The 27,886-nt window shown below is 37.2% G+C and overlaps 2 protein-coding genes across 2 annotated transcripts in view; one reads left to right on the top strand and one right to left on the bottom strand.

Annotated features, from left to right (window-relative positions):
• LOC140748730 (uncharacterized) overlaps positions 1 to 6,121 on the bottom strand; it is a 35,725-nt gene extending 29,604 nt beyond the window's left edge. The window contains exons 1-7 of the mRNA XM_073081585.1: positions 6,020 to 6,121; positions 4,782 to 4,913; positions 3,028 to 4,311; positions 2,293 to 2,402; positions 1,606 to 1,692; positions 1,324 to 1,407; positions 858 to 913 (exon numbers count right to left, since the gene is read on the bottom strand). Of these exons, the coding sequence (XP_072937686.1) occupies positions 858 to 913; positions 1,324 to 1,407; positions 1,606 to 1,692; positions 2,293 to 2,402; positions 3,028 to 4,311; positions 4,782 to 4,897 (1,737 nt within the window). The 5' untranslated portion in view covers positions 4,898 to 4,913; positions 6,020 to 6,121. The remainder of the gene's footprint in view (positions 1 to 857; positions 914 to 1,323; positions 1,408 to 1,605; positions 1,693 to 2,292; positions 2,403 to 3,027; positions 4,312 to 4,781; positions 4,914 to 6,019) is intronic.
• A 450-nt stretch (positions 6,122 to 6,571) lies between these two features.
• Positions 6,572 to 26,839, top strand: Smox (Smad on X). Its single transcript, XM_073081584.1, has 11 exons — positions 6,572 to 6,928; positions 11,968 to 12,061; positions 15,169 to 15,274; positions 16,508 to 16,607; positions 18,978 to 19,085; positions 21,200 to 21,279; positions 22,512 to 22,698; positions 23,245 to 23,342; positions 23,804 to 23,911; positions 24,855 to 24,999; positions 26,587 to 26,839. The coding sequence occupies exons 1-11, from the start codon at positions 6,726 to 6,728 to the stop codon at positions 26,708 to 26,710; spliced, it is 1,353 nt and encodes a 450-aa protein (XP_072937685.1). The 5' UTR covers positions 6,572 to 6,725; the 3' UTR covers positions 26,711 to 26,839.
• The last annotated feature ends 1,047 nt before the right edge of the window (positions 26,840 to 27,886 follow it).

Genomic DNA, 27,886 nt, shown 5'->3' with positions numbered 1-27,886 from the left:
GTCAAATATTCACTCAGCTTATAGTACGCTTTTTAACATAGCTTTTGTTTAACGACAAGTTTAAACTTTTTTTTGTGAGATTTAAGATGTGGTCGAGTATTTTATTGTAGTAGCGAATACAATTACCCATGAAAGATCTAGCCACCTTACATAATCAATATTTAGTTATTGATAGTTTATTTCTGTTTAAATGGTAATTGAATTAGCAAACGAGCATACAGGCCACAGATCCTCCGCTAAAGACTAAGCTGGAACGCCTCGGAAAAGTCTGTCTCCCTTACCACACCCTTCAAACCGGAACACAGCAGCGTCTAACACTGCTGTTATTAGGTAGAAATAGGTGTGGCGGTGGTGCCGCCGGAGTCGAACCACAAAGGGTTCTACCACCTTCAAAGATAGGGTAAAGGTAAGGTTGATTACAGATATCCATGGACGGCAGTAGCCACTTATCATCAGGTGGATTGCATGCTCGTATATATAAATAATTATACATAGTTTAAAAACTAAAAACCACGCTAAAATCGCACAAGGAAAATCGTTAATCCTGATTCCTGACGATCCTGATGAGGAAATTGGGATAAAATTATTAAAATCGTGCATTGTCATTGGTTCTTGATAATTGTACAAAATTTTAAATTAATCGGACCGTTCAAAGTGGGTAAAAATCGAGTTCAAATTTTCCGTTACATAGATACATACATACATACATACATACATACATACAACCCAAGCTAATAAAAGCGTGGTAAAAACGTATTATATAAAAACTTGTAAATAAAAAAATCAATCTTTTTTTTTATATTTCTTGAAGGTAAGTAGGTATAATTTCAACCGAGTTTTTATAACAAAAAGCCTACCGTTTCAGTTGTTTCTGGAGGAGGATCGTCTGATGTTTTTTCTTCGGCATTTTTATCTGAAAGAGTAAATTAATAAAGGTATATGAAACAACACCTAGAATACTAACTTTTTCATTAGCGTTATGCCCCCGAGGGGTTTAAAAATCGATGTTGGAGCTATAAGATTCGCTCTTACGCCCCTGAGGGGTTTAAAAACTAAATCAGGAATATAGTTCGCGCTAATGTCTCCCAAGGGTTTAAATAACTAATTCGGAATTATAATACATACTAAAACCCTCGAAGTCTTTAAAAAACTAAAACGTTACTATAATTTGCATCAATGCTCCCGAATAGTTTAACAAAACTAAATTGGAACTTTATTTCGCGCTAAAACCCTTGAGGGGTTAAAAACTATGTTGGAACTACAATTCGTGCTAAGGCCCCTCAGAGGTTAAAAAACTGAGACGGAGTTATAAATAAAAATAACCTTTCTCTTTCTGACAATCATTCTTCTTCACAGCACTTCTTGTTCTTTTAGCGACTGGAGAGTGAACTGGGGTAGGAGAGGTTTCTGAAATATAGGGATTAAACACTTCGATAAAGCCTAGTGAGTAATATTTAACATATGTGCAGCTATCAACACGCAGAGGGACTCGGATTCGATCCCCGGCCAGATAAATATACAAATGCTGAAAATAGATTAAGTTTTATAACAGGCACTTCTATTTTTCAGAAATATACATAAATTAAATGTAGCCTTATTTAATACCTTTCGTTTCTAAACCATTTTCAACTTCTTTTGGTTTATCATGAGCTGCTTTTAAGTGACCTTTTAACCACTTTAGATTTGCGTAACCTGAAACAATCACAAAAATAAAGCATATATAACTGTATATTTTGATTTTGAAATCTTCTTCTTCATAACGAAACACCTTGTGAAGTGCTGTTAGTTGTGATAACATTCAAAAAGTGCTCTGTAAAGAACCTATTTTGAATTTTGAAGGTGGTAGAACCCTGTGCGGTTCGACTCCGGCGGCACCACCGCCACACCTATTTCTACCTAAAAATAGCAGTGTTAAGCGCTGCTGTGTTCTCGTTTGAAGGGTGTGATAAGGGAGACATACTCGTACTTTTCCGAAGCGTTCCAGCTTAGTCCTCAGGGATAGCGGCGCATCTGTAGCCGACCTCAGGAAGGAATATCTAATCCTATCTGGGGTTCATTACAGATGTCCATGGGCGGCAGTAGCCACTTACCATCAGGTGGACTGCATGCTCGTCAGCTACTCCTATATTATAAAAAAAGAGATAACATAATTCTGGGAATCCTAGTGAGGGACTGTGAGTTAAGAAAGCGTACAGGAAGCGATTATTTTCTTTATATATTAAAAAAAAAAACGCTCGAGAATGTCCAGCTAAAGTTTTTTCATGAGTGCTTTGAAAACGAAATAAATTTTACCGTAATCGCAAAGAGGACAAGGAAACACACAACCATCTTCTAAATCATGTTTATGTTCTTCACCATGTTCTATCACTTGTGAAATATTTTCAAAGATTTGCTCGCAGAATCTGCAAACAAGATTAGGTAGTGACCAACATGTATCGAATATTTTCAAAGGGTTCGTAAGCCCTCCTATAAGGTATAACCATTGCTGTTCAAAGATAACAGGTTTGCCAACTTAACGCACTTTCTGAATCATGGATGCACTCGAGAATTTTAGCCACTAGAGGTAACCCATCCAATTGCCAACCGTGCTCGAAGTTGGCTAACTGTTTAGACCGGTTATCTAAATATATATAACTCAAATATATATAACTCAAAGGTGACTGACTGACATAGTGATCTATCAACGCACAGCCCAAACCACTGGACGGATCGGACTGAAATTTGGCATGCAGGTAGATGTTATGACGTAGGCATCCGCTAAGAAAGGATTTTGATCAATTCTACCCCCAAGGGGATAAAATAGGGGATGAAAATATTACTTTGTAACGAGAGCGAAGCCGCGGGCAAAAGCTCGTGATCTATATGAGCAGAGAGGTAAGCGTACCGAAAATGAATAACTTCAAATAATTAGTCATTAAATTTTGGTTAAAATCCAATTAAGTAATTGGCTGCTACAAAAATCGTTATCAGTTATGAATTCCGTACAGGTCCTACAACTTTTAAATAAATTATGTTTAATACATTTACCTGCACTTCAATTCCACCGAATCATTATTATCACACTGATATTTCCCCAAAAACTCTTTAACATCTTCATCACAATCATCCAAATTCTCAATAACAGAATCATCAGGCTCAATGATTTCTACGTCACTCGAGTCTTTGTTCTCATCTTTGACGATGATGACGTCATCCGACGATCTCGGCTCGTCGTTGAGTGACTTCGTCACTATTTCGCCGTCAGAACCTATTTCTATCTTAACGTAGTCCATACTTTGCTTGTTTATAAACGATTCTCTATCTTTTCCATCAGGAAGAATGAATTCGTTGTCACAATCTTTGAGATTTATTGAAGTTACTTTTTTGAAAATGTACTGTTGATTGTTTTTTATTATTAAGTACTCGTCGGATTTGAGAGACTGACTTGGGCTCTTCATAGAACAGGACTTGAAGTTCTCAGCTAGACACTGTTCACATAATATTTTGAGTTGCGTCGAATACCGTCGCTGTGGGGAACATCTGTGAAGTTTCTGGTCCTCATTGTCAAACAGATACAACTTTTCAAGGTTGCTATCCACAAACTTTCTGCAGATGAAACACATTTCGCTGTGGCTGTCCACGACACAGGACAACGGCTTGGAATTCCAGGTCTTATGCACAAGTCTGGAAGGGTCAGTCTTCCGTACATGCTTCCGTTTGTCGCTTACGCTCGTTTCGTCGTACGGTATCGATGTGACCGGTGCATCTTTGAACATATTCAAAATATCCTCTCTAGTTAAATTGAACTCATCTTTTCTTGTTACTTTATCGTAATTGTAATTTGAGGTGTTATTTTTCGTGCTAGACTCTAAATACTTAGTAAACTGAGCTTCGAAGTTAGAGGTATTATTGCAGACAAGTTTGAATGGAAGGCTGTTGATAAAACATTTGGGACTTGGATGTTGGCTAGACCATTTGTTAACGGGACTCTCAACAATATTAATCTTTTTAGTAGTTTCGACGGATAAATTTTTCTCATCCTCAGAACTATTATCTGCATACTTCACGAAAGGAATTTCTTCCGCTGTCAAATCTACAGGCGGATCCTCGTTATCAAAATGTATTTGTGAAGCTTTGATTTGAGTGCCATCGTCTAGTATGTAAACGAGATCGTCATTGGCACTTGGCTCCAACATTTGGTCAAATGTTTCGTTGCCTAAATCATTGGCACTGCGTTCTGTATTTATTAGGAAGTCGTATATGCTGTCGGTTAGTGCCACTGGTTGGTTATTGGTTATCGAATTTAAATCTATGTCAAAGCCAAGTAAGGACCTGAAAAGAGAATTTATTGCAAATGCTTTTTCTCTTGTATATTAAGAGTATCATGACTTATGGATGTAATAAATATTTAATTCAGTAATATTTCAAAATGTATTAGACTTTAATTCCAAAGTAGGGAAGGGGGAATTTCCCTTACTTTCGCTGACAGGGATGGGGGCGCGGGGGCGTAACTTCTTTGCTAATGAATAACTAAAATTGTTATAATTACAATACAAATACTTGAATGAAAATAAGTATCTTTGCATATCTTCTTCAAAAAAAATAATTTTTATTTTTACAAAAATGTTGTTATTTAGAACATTTTTTAAAAAATATAAATATTTTTGTCAATATAAAAATTGTTTTTGGTTAGATGGCAATCTTAAAACATCCTAAAATCTGCAAAACTGGACCGGACCTACTTTCATGAATTACTACATAATATGAAGTGTTTTATGTTACAAAAATAAATCATAAATTACTTGGCCTTATCCAAAAACATTTGGAAGTTGTCATGAGCTTCAATTTCAACAGATACTTCTTCACCATCAGTATTCTCCAAGCAAAGAATCAGTGGTTCCACTGGAGGTTTCTCCATGATGGCAAAAAATAATCTGGCAATTTATTAAATATTAGAATAAGTATAATAATTGGTTGAACCATAAATGGAGATTATGAGAGTATTAGGTGGATTTTTTTTTTTTAATTAAATTTAAATATTCGTTTTTTTTTATTTTAATTTAAATATTTGTTCTTTTAATTTTAATTTTATAAATCAGATATAGCAAACATGTACTTTACAAATGGTATAGTCTGCATAAAACTGCTAGTCCGCTCTGAATACAGAAATGAATCGCATCGCCATAGCAAATTGTATGACTACACCTGCTCGCAACAACTTCAGAGTGGACTAGCAGTTTGGCGCGGACTATAAGTGGTCACTGGGATATGGTCATCCGTAACCAAGTCCATATAGAATAGGATCTACCCAAGACTGATCACAGATGTGAAGCCTCTTGAGGGCTACTGGTAGCCGTGTATGTACATGAACCAGCTTCCATTCCCTTCCACGGAAGAATAAGATTCACTCCAGAAATAGGTGTGACGTTGCCTCCAGTTGAATCAAACTAGCAAACTAACATGAAATACACCTTGTGGTAAGTGGCAAAGTAGGTGTGACAGGGATACCACCAGAGAAATATAAATAAAGATTTATTTTATGTAGCATTTTCTTCTGATTTATGTGTTGTTGTATGTACGTAAATGGAACTAAACTTTCAAATTATTTACAAAACATTGTAACTAATAATATTAGGAGAAATTAAAACATACTAGGAGACAAGAAAACAAGCAAGATTTGTTACCGTAATATATTTAAATACGTTATGATACAAATAAAATATTTAACTAATAATAGGTACATGATACTTAAAATAGTGAATAACATATTATATATGAATTAATTATTTTCGAAAATCTAACTACTATTTACTAAATATAAACTTTACATAAAAAGTTAACAATAACAAGTTTCAAATAAAGTAAAATGAATAATTTCCAGCCAACGTAATAAGTACTACGTATAAGTAAATTACATCAAGAAAAATTCTACATTTATACTGGCCAGTCCCCCATAATGGCCAGTTACATTATTGCATTTAATATCAAAAATACACCCTAATGTATACATCGCTACAAGAAACAATGAATAATAACTAACCAACACCGTAATTGTACCATAAAAATCTTAATTCTTAATCAGCAACTGGCATAACAAGCTGAAAATAACAAATGAAATCAAATTCAAAATCCATACGTCAAGTCAATTCAAAAACAAAAACATTCCATTCAAGGCCAAGCCACAGACAATGCTACAATTATATTTCGTTTTACGCAGAATCTTTGCTCTGTATGAAATAAATTAATTTTTAAGTTACAATATTTATTTCTTCATTATTATTCATAATTAAAAGAGACTTAAGCTCATGATCAAAAATGTTTGATATTGTTTAATTATTCAATAATTTAGAATGACCATAATATATTTTTTAAATATAAATCATTATAATAGAACTATTATGTTATTTTAATCTAATTTAAGATTTATTTATTCAAAATAAATCAAAGGTACGTTTCTTAAAGTACCCAATTCGAATTTTCTTTATTATATTGGATTTTAAAAATATTTCATGCATTAGACAATCTTATTTGTGATAACGAAACCGAACGTAATTCTAACAATAGAAAGAGACAGACCTATGCCGAATTTGTTGATTGACAAGTGAGCTGTCATTCATTATTCTCATTTTCAATAATGGCCGATACTTTATCTAAATACGGCACATAAATAGTATTTGCATACAGTAGTTCGATTATCTAAGTGTGAAAAAGTGTGTTTAATGACTTAAATAGTGTAATATTGCGGAATGTTTCCGCTTACGCCGGCGGTGGTAAAAAGACTGTTAGGGTGGAAGCGAGGTCCTGAAGGATCGTCTGTCGCCGAGGACAAGTGGTCTGAGAAGGCAGTGAAGAGTCTAGTGAAGAAGTTGAAGAAGAGCGGTGCCATCGAGGAACTGGAGAAGGCTCTGTCTAACCAAAATAGTCATACTAAGTGCGTCACTATCCCCAGGTAAGCCCAATATTGATTTATTTTTTAGATAATAATCGCATGACGTTTCCTTTTTAGACACGGAATTAGATGATTAGTGTAATTGGGTGCGTTTTTTTGTACATTCCATAAAAGTAGAATGATTCCAATAAGAATAATTAATGATAAGTGTATGTGTTGAGTTTGTTATTATTTTTTATTTCGCAAATATTAGGAAATGTTCGAAGGTCATTTGTATTTTGTTTGTTTTTTAATTGAAACCTAAGGATTTTCGGCACATAATTTTTAAGTATTTTATTCTTAAATGCATTATTATTGAAACAAACACAAGGTCGCCTTTGTTTTATCCGTTTAAAAAATATACACAGTTCATTAACCATTGAATATAATTTATGCAATTTTATGTGAAAATTATGCATCAACTATTTCGTTTTACTATTTTTTTAAGGGATAATTGAGAGTTTAATTATTTTTTGTTGTTTATAATTTAAAATATTAATAATATTCCGATTAGTAAAATTAGTAAAATCGGAACGCACAATGAACGTCGGAAAAGCCCGTTTTCGCGAACCGAACGTGATACAACCCGACCAAGTAGTGTAGTTTCCCGGGCTCATTGACCCCGCACTGTGCATTGACCACCGCATTTTGGTTACGTAATCGCAGACAGGACGCAAAATCCAAAAGGAAGGTCAAATCGCCGTCAAAACAAAAATGGAAGGGTGTTTTTCAACATGGCCGCCGAGTTTATGAACTCTGCTGTTTTTTAATTGCTATTTGTGTGTTTACTACTTTAAATATGTGTGAAATTAGCGTTTAGAATATTCGCGAAATAACTATTGTGTGTTTTGTGTGGATAACGGCGTGTGTGGTTGTTAATTTGTGTTAAATAATTGTGAATTAAAAAAATAATGAATGCGAAGAAAATTTGCATGTTGTAGAAAATGTACTGGTTAGTTGAATCTTATTTTCCTTTTACCTTAATATAATGTCAGTCCATTGAACTGTTTTGTTCAGATATTACGACAATGTTACGGTTTTTGTGTTTGTGAAAAACTATAGGTAGTTATATTATTGTACGATGATTTCTTATATTTTTTTCGTGAATCTGAAATATTTCTGGTCGACTGTTATGCATATTTCGCTATTAATGTGAAGATTTTAAAATTTCCTGGTTTGATTACTGAGGCTTATATATAACGCCGATTTTTACCTATTTAGAAGTAGTGTTAGCACTGATGTATTCTAATTAGAATGATGTTATAAGGTAGAAATCTTATAGGAGATATTTCAACTTAGCCTAAACCCAAACCACTGGACGGATCGGGCTGAAATTTGGCATGCAGGTAGATGTTATGACGTAGGCATTAGCTAAGAAAGGATTTTGATCAATTCTACCCCCAAGGGGATGAAAATATTACTTCCTAACCATTGATCTATAACTAAAGATCCGCCACAAGCGGGCAAAACTTGAAACATACAAAATACGGCAAGTGGTGTAAAACGACTCCAGCCAAGTCCAGTCGCTCTCGCGCGGCGTAGTAATACACACGAATGTCACTGAACACGTTAAACGTCATTATTTTGAATTTAAAGCCTCAAAATGCCTTCTTGTGCAATGCGTAAATGAAAAAATTATGCTCGAAAAAGAAACAAACTTCATGGAATCACCTATCACACGTAAATGAAGAGAAATTATTAAATTTTGTTTATTTTTCGTGTTCGATCCGCCATGATTACGTGAGTAACCAGAAAGAGACAAAGTATGTTTTTGCCAATGAAAGTGATAAAGATGCAAAATGCATGGTCATAGATCAACAGAACAGAAGTGACATTTTATTGAATCTGACGATGTTCATATGTCGTATGTTATAGTTTAAGATCCCACTGCTTAATTTTTATATTAGTGTGTTTTTAGCATAGATATAGGATGTCAAAGATACACAATGTCAGTTTAAACGCGTTACCAAAATTCATATGTGTATGTGTGCGTAATAGTGTTGTTACATTCATACCTTTTATCGATTGACCTCCAGTATTAATTTGATGAGCCTGCCGTTGCAACGTAGCTTTCGTATCCAAATTATTACACAAATTAAATAAATACCATATTTTCATAGATGATTATTTATTAATATTATAAAACAAGTATTATGATATACAAATTAATACGACGACTTCCTTGGTATAAACTATTTTTCCTGAAAATGTTTGTTACATATTACCGATGATTTAATAGGAGTCCATTCTGACCGATTTATTATTCTTATCCACTTTTCACGTACCTCACTTGATCGACTTGGTATCCTTGAAAAGATATATATGATACAAATATTATTCGAATTATAATAACATAAAAATTCAGAATATGGAAATTCCGTTACAATACGTCAGCAATGTTTACTTTTATACTACTTTTGTGATGCATGAAATGATCTTTATTATATTATCGACACATTATCGATATAATATGACGTCACCATCTTGTCAAGCCCTAGCGTAAATAAATAATTTAATTCTCGTATATATTTTGATAACTTTTCATCTATCTATGAAATATATGTATTTATAGCAAGATAAATGAATATAAAATTGTAACAACTATGTATGAAACCAATTAATATGAAATTTGACCAAATATTGCTTAAAAACCTGGGATAGAAAAATCGCATTTACCTGTGAAACGTATACTTCCGTGGATTATTTTTCCTTGTAAAGGTACACTTGACAATAGAGCAAGACACCCTTGTAACAAAAACTCAGCAATATATTATTATTAGTATTGATTTTGGTAAAATAATAAAACGCGCCGTAGTCGGGGGAGCTTAAGGCCGCTTATTCGAAGAGAAATTGACACGCTGTCACTTTTCTTGGCATCTCTTTCTCTCTAGTAGATTGTCTATATGAGTTGACATATGTCTTTCTCATGCTTTGTTGGTCTTTAGCGTAGCGAAAAAATTCTAAGTCTATGGTTTTTAGTCAAAATATAACATTTTATGGTTTATTTTAATAAAATAAAATCGAGATATGGGAAATTCTGTATCCTAATCTTTAAATTTCCTTCGATACCTGTGGTAAATAATAAAAAATATTACCATAAAATTTATATAGGATAGTATACGGTATTTTAAAATTTCATTAATTGAATAAATATTTCAATCATTAAGGTCGTATTTCTTCCTTAACCTAAACATAATTTAATAAACAATCTTTGTATAGCCAGAAATTAATCCTCAAAAAAACCACGGTAAAATTAGAATCTTATATATAAAATTCTCATGTCACAATGTTTGTTACTCTGTACCTACTCCTGCGAAACGGCTTTACTGATTTTCACCAAAATTTATACGCATATTCAGTAAGTCTGAGAATTGGCTACTATCTATTTTTCATATCTCTTAAGTGATAAGGGTTGTTCACCCTTAACATTTTTTTTATTTATATGGCAACACAATGTTTGCTGGGTCAGCTAGTACATTTATAAAATTTACACAACTTTGCAATTAATGGTCGTGTGTAAAATAAAACTGATAATAATAAACATAGATTAGTAAAGATACTTCGCCGCCTTGAAATTGAAATAAGCCACAAACGGCTTAATAGTAAGTTCTTTTTTGAATTCTTGACAAATAAAAACATTTTTAGAGAAAATTTACGAATAAATAACTAATACTGCGTAATTTACATAATAAATAAATAATTATTTCAAATATTTTAGAGACATTTTAGCACGGAGACGTGGCAAAACTTTTTTACGCAACTATTTAAATTCTCAAAACTGGGTACATTTTCTTGTTAGGAGTGAGTAATATTTACTAATCTATGATAATAAATATAAACAATTTTTAAATCGTATATTTTAAACCAGTCGATACATCTGTATAGATACATTCTTTCAAATTATATTTTTATATAATAATAATTTATTTAGTTAAACTGTACTATAACATTTCTACGTAAACGACATACTAAAACTATTATCAACAGTTTTGGACATTTTTTACCTTCTGTTCCATTATTTCTTTGTCTTTGACAAGCATGCGGATCAATGGGAAAGCCACCATACGTCCCGTTTTTACGGGACAGTCCCTTTTTTCGATGCTTCGTGCCGTTGTCTCCGAAATGAACCGTTGCCATTGTCAATTAAGTAACAGTAAATAGTATAATTGTGAAAAAAAAACATGGGGTGCTCCATTTATCAGTTTTCATAAAGCGCCCCACATTTTTTGCACAATTATACTATTTACTGTTCCTTAAATGATACCTATATTGAAAATTATTTTCTACTTTTTAGTTAATTTTATCATAAAAGCGTGTTTTTTATTATTTTTAACTATATTTTTTCAAGTAAAAAGTATTTGACATAAAAAAATCGATGTCCCGTTTTGACTGAAGTAATCATTGGTCACTATATTCCATGGTCAATATTTACGTTTGCGTACACTTGAAACGCAGGGTCAAACACTAGTTGTCTTTTTTTATCACATTGTTCTAATAGCTCTGTCCCTTATAGAACATTTGTCTATGTAGTTAAAGGTAAGTAAATTAAAAAACGCGCATGTGTGCTATCAAAGCAGTTTCGCTCAAGTTTTCTCTTAAGTTAGTGGGCGTATAACGTGTCTAGTATAAAATGTCATTGTTCCTAACGCAAGCGAAGCCGCGGGCAAAAGCTTGCTTCCAAGACTATATTTATTACCTCAATGCAATGTTTGCTGAATGGATTTTCAAATATTTAGTTTTCTCTGATTCTAACAGCCTCATATATGGATCATGAGCATCATGAGCAGGCAATCATGCAGTCCACTCAATGGTATGTGGCACTGCCACTCATGAACATCTGTAATCAACCTCAGGTAGGATTAGATATAATTATCGAAGTTATTTTTCTATAGGCAAGAGATTGGATAGATTGATTATTAATAATGGGTGAAAGTAAACCCAAATCGATCATCGTAATCTGAAAAGTGACTTAGATGGTAGCCTCTCAGACGGTGTCTACGCCCTTTGTAAGTTTTATAAAAATGTTAGTGTAATTCTTAATATGATAATATTTGTTTCAGAGTGAAACCGAACGACAACGGTACAAACGGACAATACAGGAAGGGATTACCGCATGTTGTCTACTGCAGGCTGTGGCGGTGGCCACAGCTACAAGTGAGTTCATTCATATTTTATTTATTGTAACACTAACACAAGGTTACCATTAATATTTTATTATGGTAACACTAACGCAGTGTTACGTTAAATAATTATAGTTTAAAAAATAATAATAATATTCCATAAAAAACATGTTAATACTGAATCCTGACGATTCTGATTAGGAGTATGGGATAATATTACTAAAATCGTGTATTGTCATTGATTCTTGACAATTGTTCAAAATTTTAAATTAATCGGACCGCTCAAAGTAGGTAAAAATTGAGTTCAAAGATTCCATTACATACATACAGGTCGAGCTCCAAAGTGTGGTAAAAAGGACAAACTTAATATTTAATGGCATTCTCTACCAGTCAACTCTGGGTGGATGGAGAGAACTTGTGGCAGGTGTTAAATACATAAACATTATACACTTAGTACAATATGTCTAAAATCTATACATATAAATAAAATTGGAGTGTCTGTTTTTATTATTGAAATAACCGTTTTTTATTACTACATGCATATGAATATACGTACATTACATACACCAAAATAACATTTTTGAACAATTTTTGTCTGTCTGTCTGTTTGTTCTGGCTAATCTCTGAAATGGCTGGACTGATTTTGATGGGACTTTAATTGGCAGGTAGCTGATGTAATAAGGAATAACTTAGGCTACTTCTATTTTAGAACTAGCTGTGCCACTGTTTCTTTTTAAACGCGAGTGCAACCGTGAGGCTCAGCTAGTATAATATAAAATATATAGGGGATAAGAGAAACAAGTGCTTTATTAGTCATTTAATAATGTAGTAGATAACAACAACACTCTTTACACTACACTAAGATACGAGTAGATAAGCTTGTCTTGTAGGTGTCATGAAAACAAAGATGTGTAGCCAGAGCCCCGGAAGTGTTTCAGCATCAGGCTGAGGTCATAGTTCACCACTCTGGCAAAGTGTATTGTTGAAATTTTTGAAATAAAAGAAGCGGCAGTGTCGTCCAAAACAAATGTATGTACACTAATAAAACATTGACTTAAACGTCAAGATCAAAATTCATGACTAATAAATAAATTGAACATGGAATAATAATAATCATGGGTATATTAGATAATAATTATCACTTGCTTGAAGGAAAACATAGAGATGAAACCTGCATACCTGAGAGATTTCAATATCTTAAAGATATGTGAAATCTATCAATATACACATGGCCAGCACGGTGAACTATGGCCTCATCCTTCTCATTCTGTGAGGAGACCTGTGCCCAGCAGTTATTTAGTCAGATTATTAACTAATACTACTCATATGACAAGATGAGCTTTTGCCCGCGGCTTCGCTTGCGTTACGAAGTAATATTTTCATCCCCTATTTTATCACCTTGGGGGTAGAATTGATCTAAATCCTTTCTTAGCGGATGCCTACGTCATAACATCTACCTGCATGCCAAATTACAGCCCGATCCGTTCAATGGCTATGCGTTGATAGATCACTATGTCAGTCAGTCACCTTTGAGTTATATATATTTAGATACTATCTTCTAGATGAAAGCACTTGTAGAAAGTAGAAATTGCCAGCTTCAAAAAATAATAAAGCTTATTTTTTCTGTGTTATCATACAACTGAGTACTAGATAACGTGCACTCAGATTATGATGTTTGCTCAACAAGATAACGTTACAAGTAATATTACGCAGCCAATTTGTTATTATTTATTTAAATATAATTAACAATTAAATTTCCTCTAGTATAAGTGTTATTTAGTGTTGTGACTTGAAGTGTGTGATAGGAAAATTGCAATGTTTCGTTCGAATTGGTTTAGGAATTACGCATGTAGGATGGGTTTTCAGGTAGGAGAATATCTAGATTTTAGTCTAGCTAATTAGTATGCAGTCTTACTGATGCTTAGTGACAATGTGAAGGTAGTGGAACCCTCTGTGGTTCGACTCCGGCGGCACCACCGCCACACCTATTTCTGTTATAACAGCAGTGTTAATCGCTGCTGTGTTCCGGTTTGGAGGGTGTGGTAGGGGAGACATACTTTTCCGAGGAAATCCAGCTTAGTTAACAGGGGGTAGCGGCGCACCTGTGGTCGACCTCAGGTAGTAATCTAAATTTATTTGGAGTTGATTACAGATATTCCTGGGAGGTAGTACCCATTTAATAGGTCGTTTGCTCGTCATAGGCTCATATGCTACTCCTATATTAAAAAAAAAACTTACTTAATAAGCATAGTGATTAAGAAACGCGACCGAGGGTCCCGAGGTTTGAAATCAACACGCAATATACGCTCTTAATTTTAAAGTTATGTGCGTCTTAGAAATTAATTATCACTTGCTTAAGCGGCGAAGGAAAACATCGTGCACACCTGAGAGTTTAATAAAAAAAATGGAAGGTGTGTGAAATTTACCAATATGAACAATAATGGGTTGAGGATGATTAGAATTTAATTTTTAATATAATATAAGAGTAGCAGACGAACATGCAGTCCACCTGATGTTAAGTGGCTACTGCCGCCCATGGACATCTGTAATCACCCCAGATAGGATAAGATATTCTTACCTGAGGTCGGCCACAGATGCGCCGCTACCCCTGAGGACTAAGCTGGAATGCCTCGGAAAGGTCTGTCTCCCTTACCACACCCTTCAAACCGGAACACAGCAGCGCCTAACACTGCTGTTATTAGGTAGAAATAGGTGTGGCGGTGGTGCCGCCGGAGTCGAACCACAAAGGGTTCTACCACCTTCAAAATTGATTATGAGTTGCTTTTACGGTCTTAGAAAGATATTACGGATATTTGAAGTCTAGCAATCCACACGTGGCCAGCGCGGTCAGTTATGGCCTAAACCCCACACTCTGAGAGGAAACCGTAATCAACTATGGGACTATAATGGTTTGACGTCGTACATCCATAGGGCAGTGATCACTTCAACAGATGATTCCCATTTTGTTATATGATTATTTAATAATTTAATAATATACCAGTTGCCGTATTTCGCAGGACTGCAGGGGAATTTCTTGAGAAGCTAGACAAACGAATTAGATAAATTCTGTTATGTTTGCCTAAGTAATGTATATAAAGTTATAAGTAAATAAATATAAATATTATTTATTTAATTTTCCAGAGTCAGCATGAACTAAAGCCAGTCGACCACTGCGAGTACGCTTATCAGCTGAAGAAGGACGAAGTGTGCATCAATCCTTATCATTATAATAAAATCGATTCGCCCGGTGAGAGCATCTTTATTATTACACTTATCATATATTACGCCATATTGTGTTTTTATTATGTCGCGTATGAATAATCGATATAATCCTTACTTTTAATATTATAAATCCGAAAGTAACTCTGTCTGTCTGGTTGTCTCTTCTTCACGCCTAAACCACTGAACCGATTTTAATGTAATTTTGTACAAAGATAGTCTGAGACCCGAGAACGGACATAGGATAGTTTTTATCCCGGAAATCCCACGGGAACTAGGGATGGCGATCTAAGATCGATTAATCGGAGAATCGATCTTTTGGACCAAAAACATCGATTATTTTAATCGATATTAGTAAGGATTGAATCGTAAACTATGCACTTGATCAAGTGATGATGATGATGATGATGGAAAGTTGAAGGTACGAATTTTAAGTTTTATGTATGTATGTTATATTTATTAACGCGGGCGAAGCCGCGGGCAAAAACTAGTATGAATATAAAAAGCAAAATTTACTAAGGTCCTGGGTTTAACCTTATGTAATATAGCAGGAGTACCAGACGATGCATCCACCTGATGGTAAGTGGCTACTGCCGCCCATGGACATCGTCATCATCAACCCATTCCTGTCCCACTGCTGGGCACGGGTCTCTCAGAATGAGAAGGATTAGGCCATAGTCCACCTCGCTGGCCAAGTGCGTATTGGTAGCCTTCACATACCTTTGGAAACTTTTTTTTTAAGATTTCTCAGGTATGCAGGTTTCATCATGACGTTTTCCTTCACCGTTTAATGACATCTGTAATCAACACCAGATAGGATTATATTCGGACTGGATGTCGGTCGACATTTGTGCGGCTACCCCTGAAGACTAAGCTGAAACGCTACGGATAAGTATGTATCCCTTGCCACACCCTACAAACCAGAACACAGCAGCATTACACTGCTGTTATTAGGCTGAAATAGGTGTGGCGGTGGTGCGCCCAGAATCTAACCACAAAAAGTTCTACCATCTCTAAAATAGGAGGTGTGGTAGGAGGAGTGGTGTGGTAAGGGAGACAGACTTATCCGAGGCGTACCAGCTTAGTCCTCAGGGGTAGCGGCGCATCTGTGGCCGACTTCAAATAGTAATATCTAATCCTATCTGGGGTTCATTACAGATGTCTATGGGCGGCAGTAGCCACTTACCATCAGGTGGACTACATGCTCGTCTGCTACTCCTAAAAAAAAGGGATAGTAAATAATAATTGTCGTTTGTTACAGCGCTTCCACCGATACTGGTGCCGAGGTGCGCGGAGGGCGAAGTCCGAGCGCCGCCGCCCTACACCGACTACCATCAGGCACATCACGAGCATACTGACGCGTGAGTATATATGTTTATATTTATATGATTTAGACGTGATTATAATGATATTCTTTATTATTTATTTAGTCCAGTCATTTTTTTTTCTTTTTATGCACGTAGTCTCCACCTTACGGTAAACGCCTACTGCAGCATGCCCATGGACATCTGTAATCAACCCCAGGAATAGGTGTGGCGGTGGTGCCGCCGGAGTCGAACCACAAGGGTTTTTACAGGGTGTACCTTCACCATACTGGTAATGTTTAAGGGTAATAGAACTATTAAAGTTTCGACTCCTGAGGCACCACCGCCACATATATTCAATCAATCAATTAATACTCTTTATTGTACCCAATAAAAGAAAATTCATATAAAAAATAAACAACTAATTTAAAAAACAATACAAAAGGCGGTCTTATCGCTAACCAGCGATCTCTTCCAGACAACCTTTAGGTGAGGAGTTATAGTAGGGATGAATAGAAAAATAGGTAGGGTTCAAATAATAATAATAAATATAATTATAGGACTAAGATAGCATAAACATGTTGGAATAAATAAAATATACCATACACTAAGCACCAGTAAAAGAGACTAAAATAGAATGGGAGAGATGATTGAAAAATAAAATAGCAAAGGAAAATAATAATAATAATATTAAAAAATAAAAAAATAAAGAAGAAGTAATTATTAAAACCAGAGTTATAGTTTAACCAGAAGTAATGAGATTTAACCAGATTTTTAAATGAGTATAAGGATTAAGCGTTACGTATGGAAACAGGAAGGGAGTTCCAAATATTATATATTTCTCCCGATAACACCAGGTGAGACAAAGATGCCATCAAAAAATTAATCTTAAACCATCAAACTGGATATTTCTTGACCTATATATTTAGAGTTTGTTCAGTCTTTACCTTAAGGCATAGATTAGTAATACTTCGCCGCCTTGAAATTGAATGAAGCCACAAACGGCTTATTTTAGTAAGTTCTTTTTTTGTATCCTTGACAAATAAAAACATTTTTAGAGAAAATTTACGAATAAATAACGAATACTGCGTAATTTACATAATAAATAAATAATTATTTCATTACGAGTATTTTAGGGGCATTTTAGCACGGAGACGTGAGAAAACTTTTTTACGCAACTATTTCAATTCTCAAAACTGGGTACATTTTCTTGTTAGGAGTGAGTAATCTTTACTTATGCCTGCCTCAAAGGGCCCCTGATTATTTACTAATCTGTGGTTTCCTTGTTATAAACTTTTTTATTTATAACTGCTTATGAAAATGTGATCGGCGACTGATGTTTGCTTAAACTTTACTTGCTAACGGGGCCCCAAATTCTGTGCTCGGGGGGCACCGGGATTATTTAAGAAGGTCGGGCCATCTTACTAAGCATTGTACTACAATAATTATACAACTTAACTTGCAGTAGACAGAGGTTCAAAACGATCGTTAAATATTATTTAAAAAAAAATATATATAATATTTCATACCAATTTATATACAGTATACATAGTTCTTTATATGTCTTGTACTATAAATATATTCCATTTGTGTTTATTTTTATTCCTAGTATATGTTTATTATTATTGAATGTATAAATACCGTCCTGCATATTTTCTGCTTTACACAAAGATCGACTGGTACAATTAAGTTCTAAATAAATAAATGGGCATGTTGACAGTATTGAAAAATCGAAGAATAAATGATTTATTAAAAACAATATGTTGAAAGCATTCTCAAAAATAGCCCAGTTTTAATAAAAACTTTAGAATTAATTATATTTTCGATAAAATAAAAGTATAAAATACTGCAGTCGGCCATCTTGTCTAAAACGCTAAGCGGGGCGAAATGACGTCATCTTTTCGTGTGTCACCATATTGCTTGAACTTTTCTATGGGATATCGAAGCGTGACGTCACTCGCGGCCGCCATGACACCCGTGAGCGTTTTCGCGCTTAATTCAAAATTTGTTTTGAAAATGCTAATATTTCCGTGAATACTGAATTTATTGCCGAAATAATACGATTTTTGGAATCAAGATTTTTGGAAGGTAGTAAAACACTTTGTGGTTCGACTCCGGCGGCACCACCGCCACACCTATTTCTACCTAATAACAGCAGTGTTAGGCGCTGCTGTGTTCCGGTTTGAAGGGTGTGGTAAGGGAGGTAAGAGTGCTCAGGGGTAGCAGCGCATCTGTGGCTGACCTCAGATAGGAATATCTAATCTTATCTGGGGTTGATTACAAATGTCCATGGGTGGCAGTAGCCACTTACCATCAGGTGGACTGTATGCTCGTCTGCTACTCCTATATAAAAAAAAATGTGAATGTGAGTGTGAATAATGAAAATGGTGAAGTGCCCAAATAAATGATATTGGATGTCGGTTGCAGCGTGATGCAGAGCGGCGGCGTGGTGGGCGTGGGCGTGGGCGGCCACAGCGCGCTGTACCTGGAGGCCACGCTCGCCCAGCAGGTGCCCGGCAACACCACTGTGCATCTGTGAGTTTACTGTGTTTTTTTGAAGGTGGTAGAACCCATTGTGGTTCGACTCCGGCGGCACCATCGCCACATCTATTTCTACCTAATAATAGCAGTGTTAGGCGCTGCTGTGTTCCGGTTTGAAGGGTGTGATAAGGGAGACAGACTTTTTCGAGGCTTTCCAGCTTAGTCCTCAGGGGTAGCAGCGCATCTGTGGCTGACCTCAGGTAAGAATATCTAATCCTATCTGGAGTTGATTACAGATGTCCATGGGCGGCAGTAGCCACTTACCATCAGGTGGACTGCATGCTCGTCTGCTACTCCTATAATATAAAAAAAAAAAGACATTTTACTGTTTTTAATGTTTACCCGCTAGGGACGGAGACGGTATATACGTTTCGGGTGAGAGGATGGTGGGTCTTGAAGATGGTGGAACGCTTTGTGGCTCAGTAACAACTTGCTTTATTAATTATATGTAAAAATGATGGCATTAAAAAAAAGAGAATAATTATTATTAAAAAAAAAAAGACAAACCCACTGAGTTTCTTACCAGATCTTCCCAGTAGAGGTCGCGTTTCGATCCGGTAGTAGTTTAAGAAAAATATTGGGATAAACTTCCGTTTAGAACATACCTCCGATCGATCTGAATTTTGGTACACCTATGGATTTCGACCCGCAGATGAAGAATATCGTACTCAAAATACCCGCAAATAATATTTTGAAGGTCAAATTGCTCAAAAACGATTTTTTTTTTGCTGCTATATTTCTCTGAAACAACTGGGTCCACGCAAAAAACATATAGAACAAAAAATATGTATTTTTTTACGGTCTACAACTTTTGTTTGGAACGTTTTTCTCTAACGTTCATATTTATCGCAAAAAGCGCAAAAAACATAAAAAAAAATCGTTTTTGAGCAATTTGACCTTGAAAATATTATTTGCGGGTATTTTGAGTACGATATAAATGTGCTCATGAATAAAGGTAAGGTCTGGATTGGACCCACCCGCTCGCAGGACGCTGCCGTGCCCTGCTCGCTTAGTTTTATATTGTCTTATATGTTCCAACCTAACCTAACCAATTCAATACGAAACAGTATAGGCTAGGCTATACGCAATACTATATTATTGGCTAGGTTAGGTTGGGACAGGGAAAATTACATTACCGACTAAAGAAAACTCCGCACTATATAAATATAACGCGCGTGCTAAAATGCAATTTTCACAATTTAATTTCTCGGTAACTATGGGTATGCGCCAAAAATCCCTTTAGGGGTTGTCTTCGAACATCCAAAGGAAAGTCCGAGCCAAGTTTCAAATCGATCGGACGTGGGGGTTTTCGGAAGTGCACCACATTTTTCTCCCAAACAACTGGGTTTATGCGGAAAACATACAGAACAAAAAATGTTGATCTTTTTAGCGTCTACAACTTTTGTTTGAAACATTTTTCTCTAACGTTCATGTTTGCTGCAATATACGCGGAAAACCATTAAAAAAATCATTTTTCAGCAATTTGACCTTGAAAATAATATAATTTGCGGGTATTTTGAGTATGATATTCTTAATTAGAGAGCCAAAATCCATATGTGTACCAAAATTCAGATCGATTGGAGGTATGTTCTAAACGGAAGTACACCCAAATATTGTACCTGACAATTTGTAAGTGCCGTCGTTGGCCTATCATCATCATTAACAACCCATTACTGTCCCACTGCTGGGCACGGGTCTCCTCTTAGAATGCTAAGGGATTAGGCCATAGTCCACCGCGCTGGCCAAGTGCGTATTGGTAGACTTCACATACCTTTAAGATTTTTTTTTTTTATTCATTTCATTTCATTTCAACAGCAACAGCAGCAGGTGTCTCATAACAACAGTGTTAGGCGCTGCTGATTTCCGTTTTGAAGGGAGACTTACTTTTCCGAGACGTTCCAGCTTAGTCCTCAGGAGTAGCGGCGCACCTGTAGCCGAACTCAGGTAGGAATATCTAATCTTATCTGGAGTTGATTACAGATGTCCATGGGCGGCAGTAGCCACTTACCATCAGGTGGACTGCATGCTTGTCTGCTACTCGTATATACTAGGCCAGTTCTAATCGTTTCAAATGGTCCATTCCCTAAAGTTGTCCCGGTTTGTTCCAGGAGTTCCTCCCAGGTGGAGACACCGCCGCCGGGCTACATGAGCGAGGACGGAGACCCGATGGATCATAACGACAACATGAGTGAGTTTGTTGACAATTTTTGTATATACCCTCTATATTTCATATTGTTTATAGCGCTTCATACATTATACATAGACTCAACTAAACAACAGACATTCCGTTCTCTAGCGGCTTAGGTTGCCGCCCCGGGCCTACCTCACATATCATAATGACTAATGTTCATTATTAATAATCAATCTGTCCAATTTTAGACTTACTAAAGATCGAAATTTATAATAGGTAAAAATTGTCAAAATGTGATATTTAGTAGGCAGAATATTGAATACATTTAATTTGTTAGATTCGATTTCAAAATACACATAGAAAAGCACATTTTGTGTGGTAAGGGAGACATACTTTACAGAGGTCTTCCAGCTTAGTCCTCAGTAGTAGTGCATATGTGGCCGACCTCAGATAGGAATCTAATCTCACTGAGGGTTGATTGTAGATGTCCATAGGTGGCAGTAACCACTTACCATCAGTGGACTGCAAGCTCATCTGCTACTCCTATATCATAAAAAAAACCAATCAATAGATAGTTACATGAGTGACCGTTCCTGGTTAAATATCGATTGTCAATCACAAAGCATGTTTCTTTTGCCATTAAATTCTTACATAAGATCTATAGAACTGTTGTCTATTGACAACTTATATTTAATTTCCGTTTTCGACAGAAAGAAAGAAAAAAAATTTATTTGTAAAAAATACTACAACATTTAATGGCATTATATTTTTCTCTCATCGTATTCTTTTGCATTACGATCAGTCACAACAAGATTTCAATTTGACCAAACAACTTTTTCTTTATAATATAGGAATAGCAGACGAGCATGCAGTCCACTTGATAGTAAGTAATTACTGCCGCCCATGGACATCTGTAATCAACCCCAGATAGGATTAGATATTCCTACCTCAGGTCGGCCACAGATGCGTCGCTACCCTGATGACTAAGCTGGAACACCGTGTATACGTATGTCTCCCTTACCATACCCTTCAAACCAGAACACAGCAGCGCTTAACACTGCAGTTATGAGGTAGAAATAGGTGTAGAGGTGGTGCCGCTGGAGTTGAACCCACAAAGGGTTCTATCACCTTCAAAGTTTCGTCTTTGTGTGTATGTATGAATTTTATGTGTCTGTGTGTGTGTGTATGTATGTATATGCTAGGTGGGACATTGAGTGTATAAACACTCTTTTTAAATTAAATCCATAAATTAAAAACTCCATAATTTACCAAAGTGTACCTCCCCGCAGACCTGACCCGGCTAACCCCCTCGCCGCCGGCGCTGGTGGCGGAGGCGGCCCCGGTGCTGTACCACGAGCCGGCCTTCTGGTGCAGCATCAGCTACTACGAGCTGAACACGCGCGTCGGGGAGACGTTCCACGCCTCGCAGCCCTCCATCACCGTGGACGGCTTCACGGACCCCAGCAACAGCGAGCGGTAGGTGGTAACCAGTTTATACAACTCGTAACCGTACTAGGTCATGCATAGTCGAGAAAACAAATTGGATCTAACCAGATGAGGACCTCTAACCAGATCCAATCAGGTTTTGTTCTTTTGTGATTCCTCCTACCACGCCTAGTAACCTTCCATCATCCATAACGGCAGCAACTGTGAGAGGTGAGTGGTGATGTGGATCTAACTGGTTCAAACTGATTTCTGAGCCTTGCGATCGTACTAGATAGTAGGTCCTCTCCATACTTATTCCTTCCCAAACCGGTGCCAACCAGATTTTCTGTCAAAATCATGGGAATCCCTTTATTGATTGATTTCAAACAATTGTTTTCCTCTAAATAATACTACCCCATCCCTATTTCACTCCTAATCAGTGTTCCTGCTGAATTATAATATATAATTTTCTCCCTTAATCACTTAGATTCCAATAAACTCCCAGAAACCTTAAAATTAACCCATACTTAACGACCATGGTAAACCGATGTACACCCTCATTTAGATTTCAGATCTGATATACAACTATGTTTCCAGGTTCTGTCTGGGTCTGCTGTCGAACGTGAACCGCAATGAGGTGGTTGAACAGACTCGCAGACACATCGGGAAGGGTGTCAGACTTTATTATATTGGTGGTGAGTATATTTTCAATGTAATATAGAAGTAGCAGACGAGCATGCAGTCCACCTGATGGTAAGTGGCTACTGCCGCCCATGTACATCTGTAATCAACCCCAGATAGGATGAGATGTTCCTACCTGAGGTCGGCCACAGATCCGCCACTACCCCTGAGGAGTAAGCTGGAACGCCTCGGAAAAGAATATCTCCCCTACCAAACCCTTCAAATCAGAACACAGCAGCGCTTAACACTGCTGTTATTAGGCAGAAATAGATGTGGCGGTGGTGCCGCTGGAGTCGAACCACAGAAGGTTGGTTCTACTTTCAAAGTTTCTTCTTTGTGTGTATGTATGAATTTTGTGTGTGTGTGTGTGAGTGTGTGTGTGTATATATACATAATATACTAGGTGGGACATTGAGTGTATAAACACTCTTTTTAAATTAAATCTGTAATTGTATTACCATCTTTTCGTCTCCAGGTGAGGTGTTCGCGGAGTGTCTGAGCGACTCGTCGATATTCGTGCAGAGTCCGAACTGCAACCAGCGCTACGGGTGGCATCCGGCCACCGTCTGCAAAATACCGCCGGGTGAGTGGCCACCGATACACATAAATATTTGCCACAGCACTCTGAGAGAGAACTCATTATCTTCTAAATATTTCTAAAGGATACATGGTCACTATCTGGGCGTGATCTGTAGTCCGCGTAAAACTGCTAGTCCGCTCTGAATATAGAAATGATTCGCGTCGCCATAGTAAATAGTATGACTACACCTGCTTGCAACAACTTCAGAGCGGACTGGTAGTTTGGCGCGAACTATACTTCAATATCTATTTCTTCTGTTTTGATGTTTTTTTTTTGTGTATAAAACTTATTAATGTAAAGGTTTTTTCTATCTCCGGAAACATATTAAATGATAACTATGACTGTATCTTTCCCTATTTAAATTATTTAATTACGATAACAACAGTATTTTATTTATTGAAATAAAATACTTAATAATAATTACATATTTAATAATTATTTATTTAAATAAAATACCATTTTCTAATAAAAACGTCAAAGAAGTACAAATTCTTACGTGTGTACGTACACAGTATTTTTTTAAATCTACAATGTTTACACATGAGTTATATAATGCGTCAGGATGCAGCAGCCAGGATACAGAAAGACCTTACTTTATTACTTATATATATATATGTATTTAATCAAAACAGAATATTACATGTTTTGGATTAAATCTAACCTAAATTACAACTAACTATCCTAAGTGACTTGCTGGGGCAATGTTAGCGCCCAGAGTGAATTCCCACGTTCGGGACTGTACGATGGAAACGGAGCGGTGGTGCGGAGTCAGCGTTCCCACGGCACGGCGGCGGTGCGGGATCGGATGTCTTTCTAGTAATTTTGTTTAAGGCGAATGCCTAATTATGTGCGTTAAGGCCAATATATAACACATGGGTTTTTTCTGACAGGACAATATTCACTCTACTTGACGTACAAGTATGAAAACGTGTAACTTTGTTGTCAGGTTGCAACCTGAAGATATTCAACAACCAGGAGTTCGCGGCGTTGCTCTCGCAGTCGGTGTCGCAGGGCTTCGAGGCGGTGTTCCAGCTGACCAGGATGTGCACCATCCGCATGAGCTTCGTGAAGGGATGGGGCGCGGAGTACAGGTGGGTGGCGATGTTTTCAAATCAAATCAAATTTATTGTGGAACATGGCTACAGACATAGTATTTTGAGTACAACATATTCCCGCCACAGGTGGGCGTACAATAATTTTGCAATAAAATATAAGCAGCAAATCAATGAAACATTAATGTTTTTTAATTAAACAATAGAAATATAATTAATATTATTAGTAATTTGAATTAAATGGAAAAATAATGAATATTGGATAACAATTTTTATTATATAGATCCGTCATTTAAAAAGTCGTTTAATGAGTAATATCACTTGTCAATTAAAAAAATTATATAGTTTCCGCTTGTTTAGACCGTGTTCCATTGATATGTTATGTTTGGTGGTCCATTAATAAATTACATTTGGGTTGCAATAGTTAATGCCAATACACACTTGGCCAGCATGGTGGACTATTGGTCTAAGATCCGAAGCTAAATCGAACTGAACCGAGCTGATAATAGAATGAAACTCATTTTATAATGAAATTAGTACATTGGGTAATACATTAAAAATGGGTTTGCTAAAAAAATCCTGGACAGGATAATTTTAATTATTTTTTGAAAAATTAAAATTTAATTGAAAATTAAATTTTGCAACATCAAGATAATAAGAAAATTATATTCTGAGTGAATGTTAAAAACATACAGAATGTGCAGGCTTTGGGTTGCCTATTATTTACGTGGACGAACTACTGGGTTGTCAGGTATAAACAGGTATTTCGCTGGCAACTACTTTCACTCATGATGATAATAGATAAAATTTTATATCAGTAGAAGCGCTGTTTTATTGTGAACACGTTGATATAGGGTTGTCTGCAAAATGAAAATTAATTTTTCAAAAAATAATTAAAATTATCCTGTCCAGGATTTTTTTAGCAAACCCATTTTTAATGTATTACCCAATGTACTAATTTCGTTATAAAATGAGTTTCATTCTATTATCAGCTCGGTCCAGTTCGATTTAGCTTCGGATCTTCTACTATATGGCCTAATCCTTCTCATTCTGTAAGGAGATCTGTACCCAGCAGTGGGACAGTAATGGGTTGATGATGATGATCAGTTACATTTGGTGGTAAATTAATAAATTACATTTAGTGGTCCGTTGATAACTTACATCTGATCGGTCCATTGATAAATTACATTTGCTGGTCAATTTATAAATGACATTTGTTGATACATAGATAAGTCACATTCGGTAGTCTGTTGAGAAGTTACATTTGCCGATATATTGAGACGTTACATTTGCCGGTCCATTGATAAGTTACATTTGCCGATATATTGAGACTTTACATTTGCCGGTCCATTGATAAATTACATTTGAGTTGCAATAAATAGTCAGACGGCTCAATTTTTATTTTTTGCATGTCATGATCACACAACCTTAAATGCTAGTTCACAAAATTATTTCCATCATTTTAGATAAAAATGAGGACATTTTCAATAATAATGGGAATTATTTTGTTGTTTGCCATTTAAGATGTTTTTATTAGCAACTGTTTATCGCATTTTTTTTTATTACTTTTCGTTTTTTTTCGTCTGTACATTATATTTATCTGTCTGTTTGTCTGTGTGTTTGCAGGCGTCAAACGGTGACGTCAACTCCGTGCTGGATCGAGCTGCACCTGAACGGGCCGCTGCAGTGGCTGGACCGCGTGCTGACGCAGATGGGCTCCCCGCCGCTGCCCTGCTCCTCCATGTCCTAGGTGGGTGGCCACCCATCCCCGTGCTGGGTCCAGCTGCACCTGAACGGGCCGCTGCAGTGGCTGGACCGCGTGCTGACGCAGATGGGCTCCCCGCCGCTGCCCTGCTCCTCCATGTCCTAGGTGGGTGGCCACCCATCCCCGTGCTGGGTCCAGCTGCACCTGAACGGGCCGCTGCAGTGGCTGGACCGCGTGCTGACGCAGATGGGCTCCCCGCCGCTGCCCTGCTCCTCCATGTCCTAGGTGGGTGGCCACCCATCCCCGTGCTGGGTCCAGCTGCACCTGAACGGGCCGCTGCAGTGGCTGGACCGCGTGCTGACGCAGATGGGCTCCCCGCCGCTGCCCTGCTCCTCCATGTCCTAGGTGGGTGGCCACCCATCCCCGTGCTGGGTCCAGCTGCACCTGAACGGGCCGCTGCAGTGGCTGGACCGCGTGCTGACGCAGATGGGCTCCCCGCCGCTGCCCTGCTCCTCCATGTCCTAGGTGGGTGGCCACCCATCCCCGTGCTGGGTCCAGCTGCACCTGAACGGGCCGCTGCAGTGGCTGGACCGCGTGCTGACGCAGATGGGCTCCCCGCCGCTGCCCTGCTCCTCCATGTCCTAGGTGGGTGGCCACCCATCCCCGTGCTGGGTCCAGCTGCACCTGAACGGGCCGCTGCAGTGGCTGGACCGCGTGCTGACGCAGATGGGCTCCCCGCCGCTGCCCTGCTCCTCCATGTCCTAGGTGGGTGGCCACCCATCCCCGTGCTGGGTCCAGCTGCACCTGAACGGGCCGCTGCAGTGGCTGGACCGCGTGCTGACGCAGATGGGCTCCCCGCCGCTGCCCTGCTCCTCCATGTCCTAGGTGGGTGGCCACCCATCCCCGTGGTCGTGAGTACTGATGTACATAGCAGCTGCCTTTACATATGAGATAACCGGTTCAGTTCTCACCCCCACACTAGGATTCCCTGTGTCGTGAGTGCTATGAACACACAAAGACGAATACACAAAAACATACATTTATTATTTAGATACCTGTCTAACCGGGAATCGAACCCGGAACTAGTTGCAAGTTTAATTATAAATATATATAATCAATAATATAGATTATTAAAAATGCCTTAATTTTAAACCTAGTATAGTCCGCGTAAAACTGCTAGTCCACTCTGAATATAGAAATGAATCGCGTCGCCATAGTAAA

This window comes from Epargyreus clarus, unplaced genomic scaffold (assembly GCF_041222505.1).
Source record: "Epargyreus clarus isolate Ecla_fem2 unplaced genomic scaffold, WU_Ecla_fem_2.2 ptg000016l, whole genome shotgun sequence".
NCBI classification, from domain to species: Eukaryota; Metazoa; Arthropoda; class Insecta; order Lepidoptera; family Hesperiidae; genus Epargyreus; species Epargyreus clarus.
Note: the sequence above shows the minus strand (reverse complement) of the source record. Positions and strands in the feature narration are given on the sequence as shown.

Coding starts and splice junctions, on each gene's coding strand:
- Smox (XM_073081584.1), top strand. CDS start 6,726: ATGTTTCCGCTTACGCCGGCGGTGGTAAAAAGACTGTTAGGGTGGAAG. Junction 12,062..15,168: donor GGCGGTGGCCACAGCTACAA/GTGAGTTCATTC, acceptor TTAATTTTCCAG/AGTCAGCATGAACTAAAGCC. Junction 22,699..23,244: donor GACCCCAGCAACAGCGAGCG/GTAGGTGGTAAC, acceptor CTATGTTTCCAG/GTTCTGTCTGGGTCTGCTGT.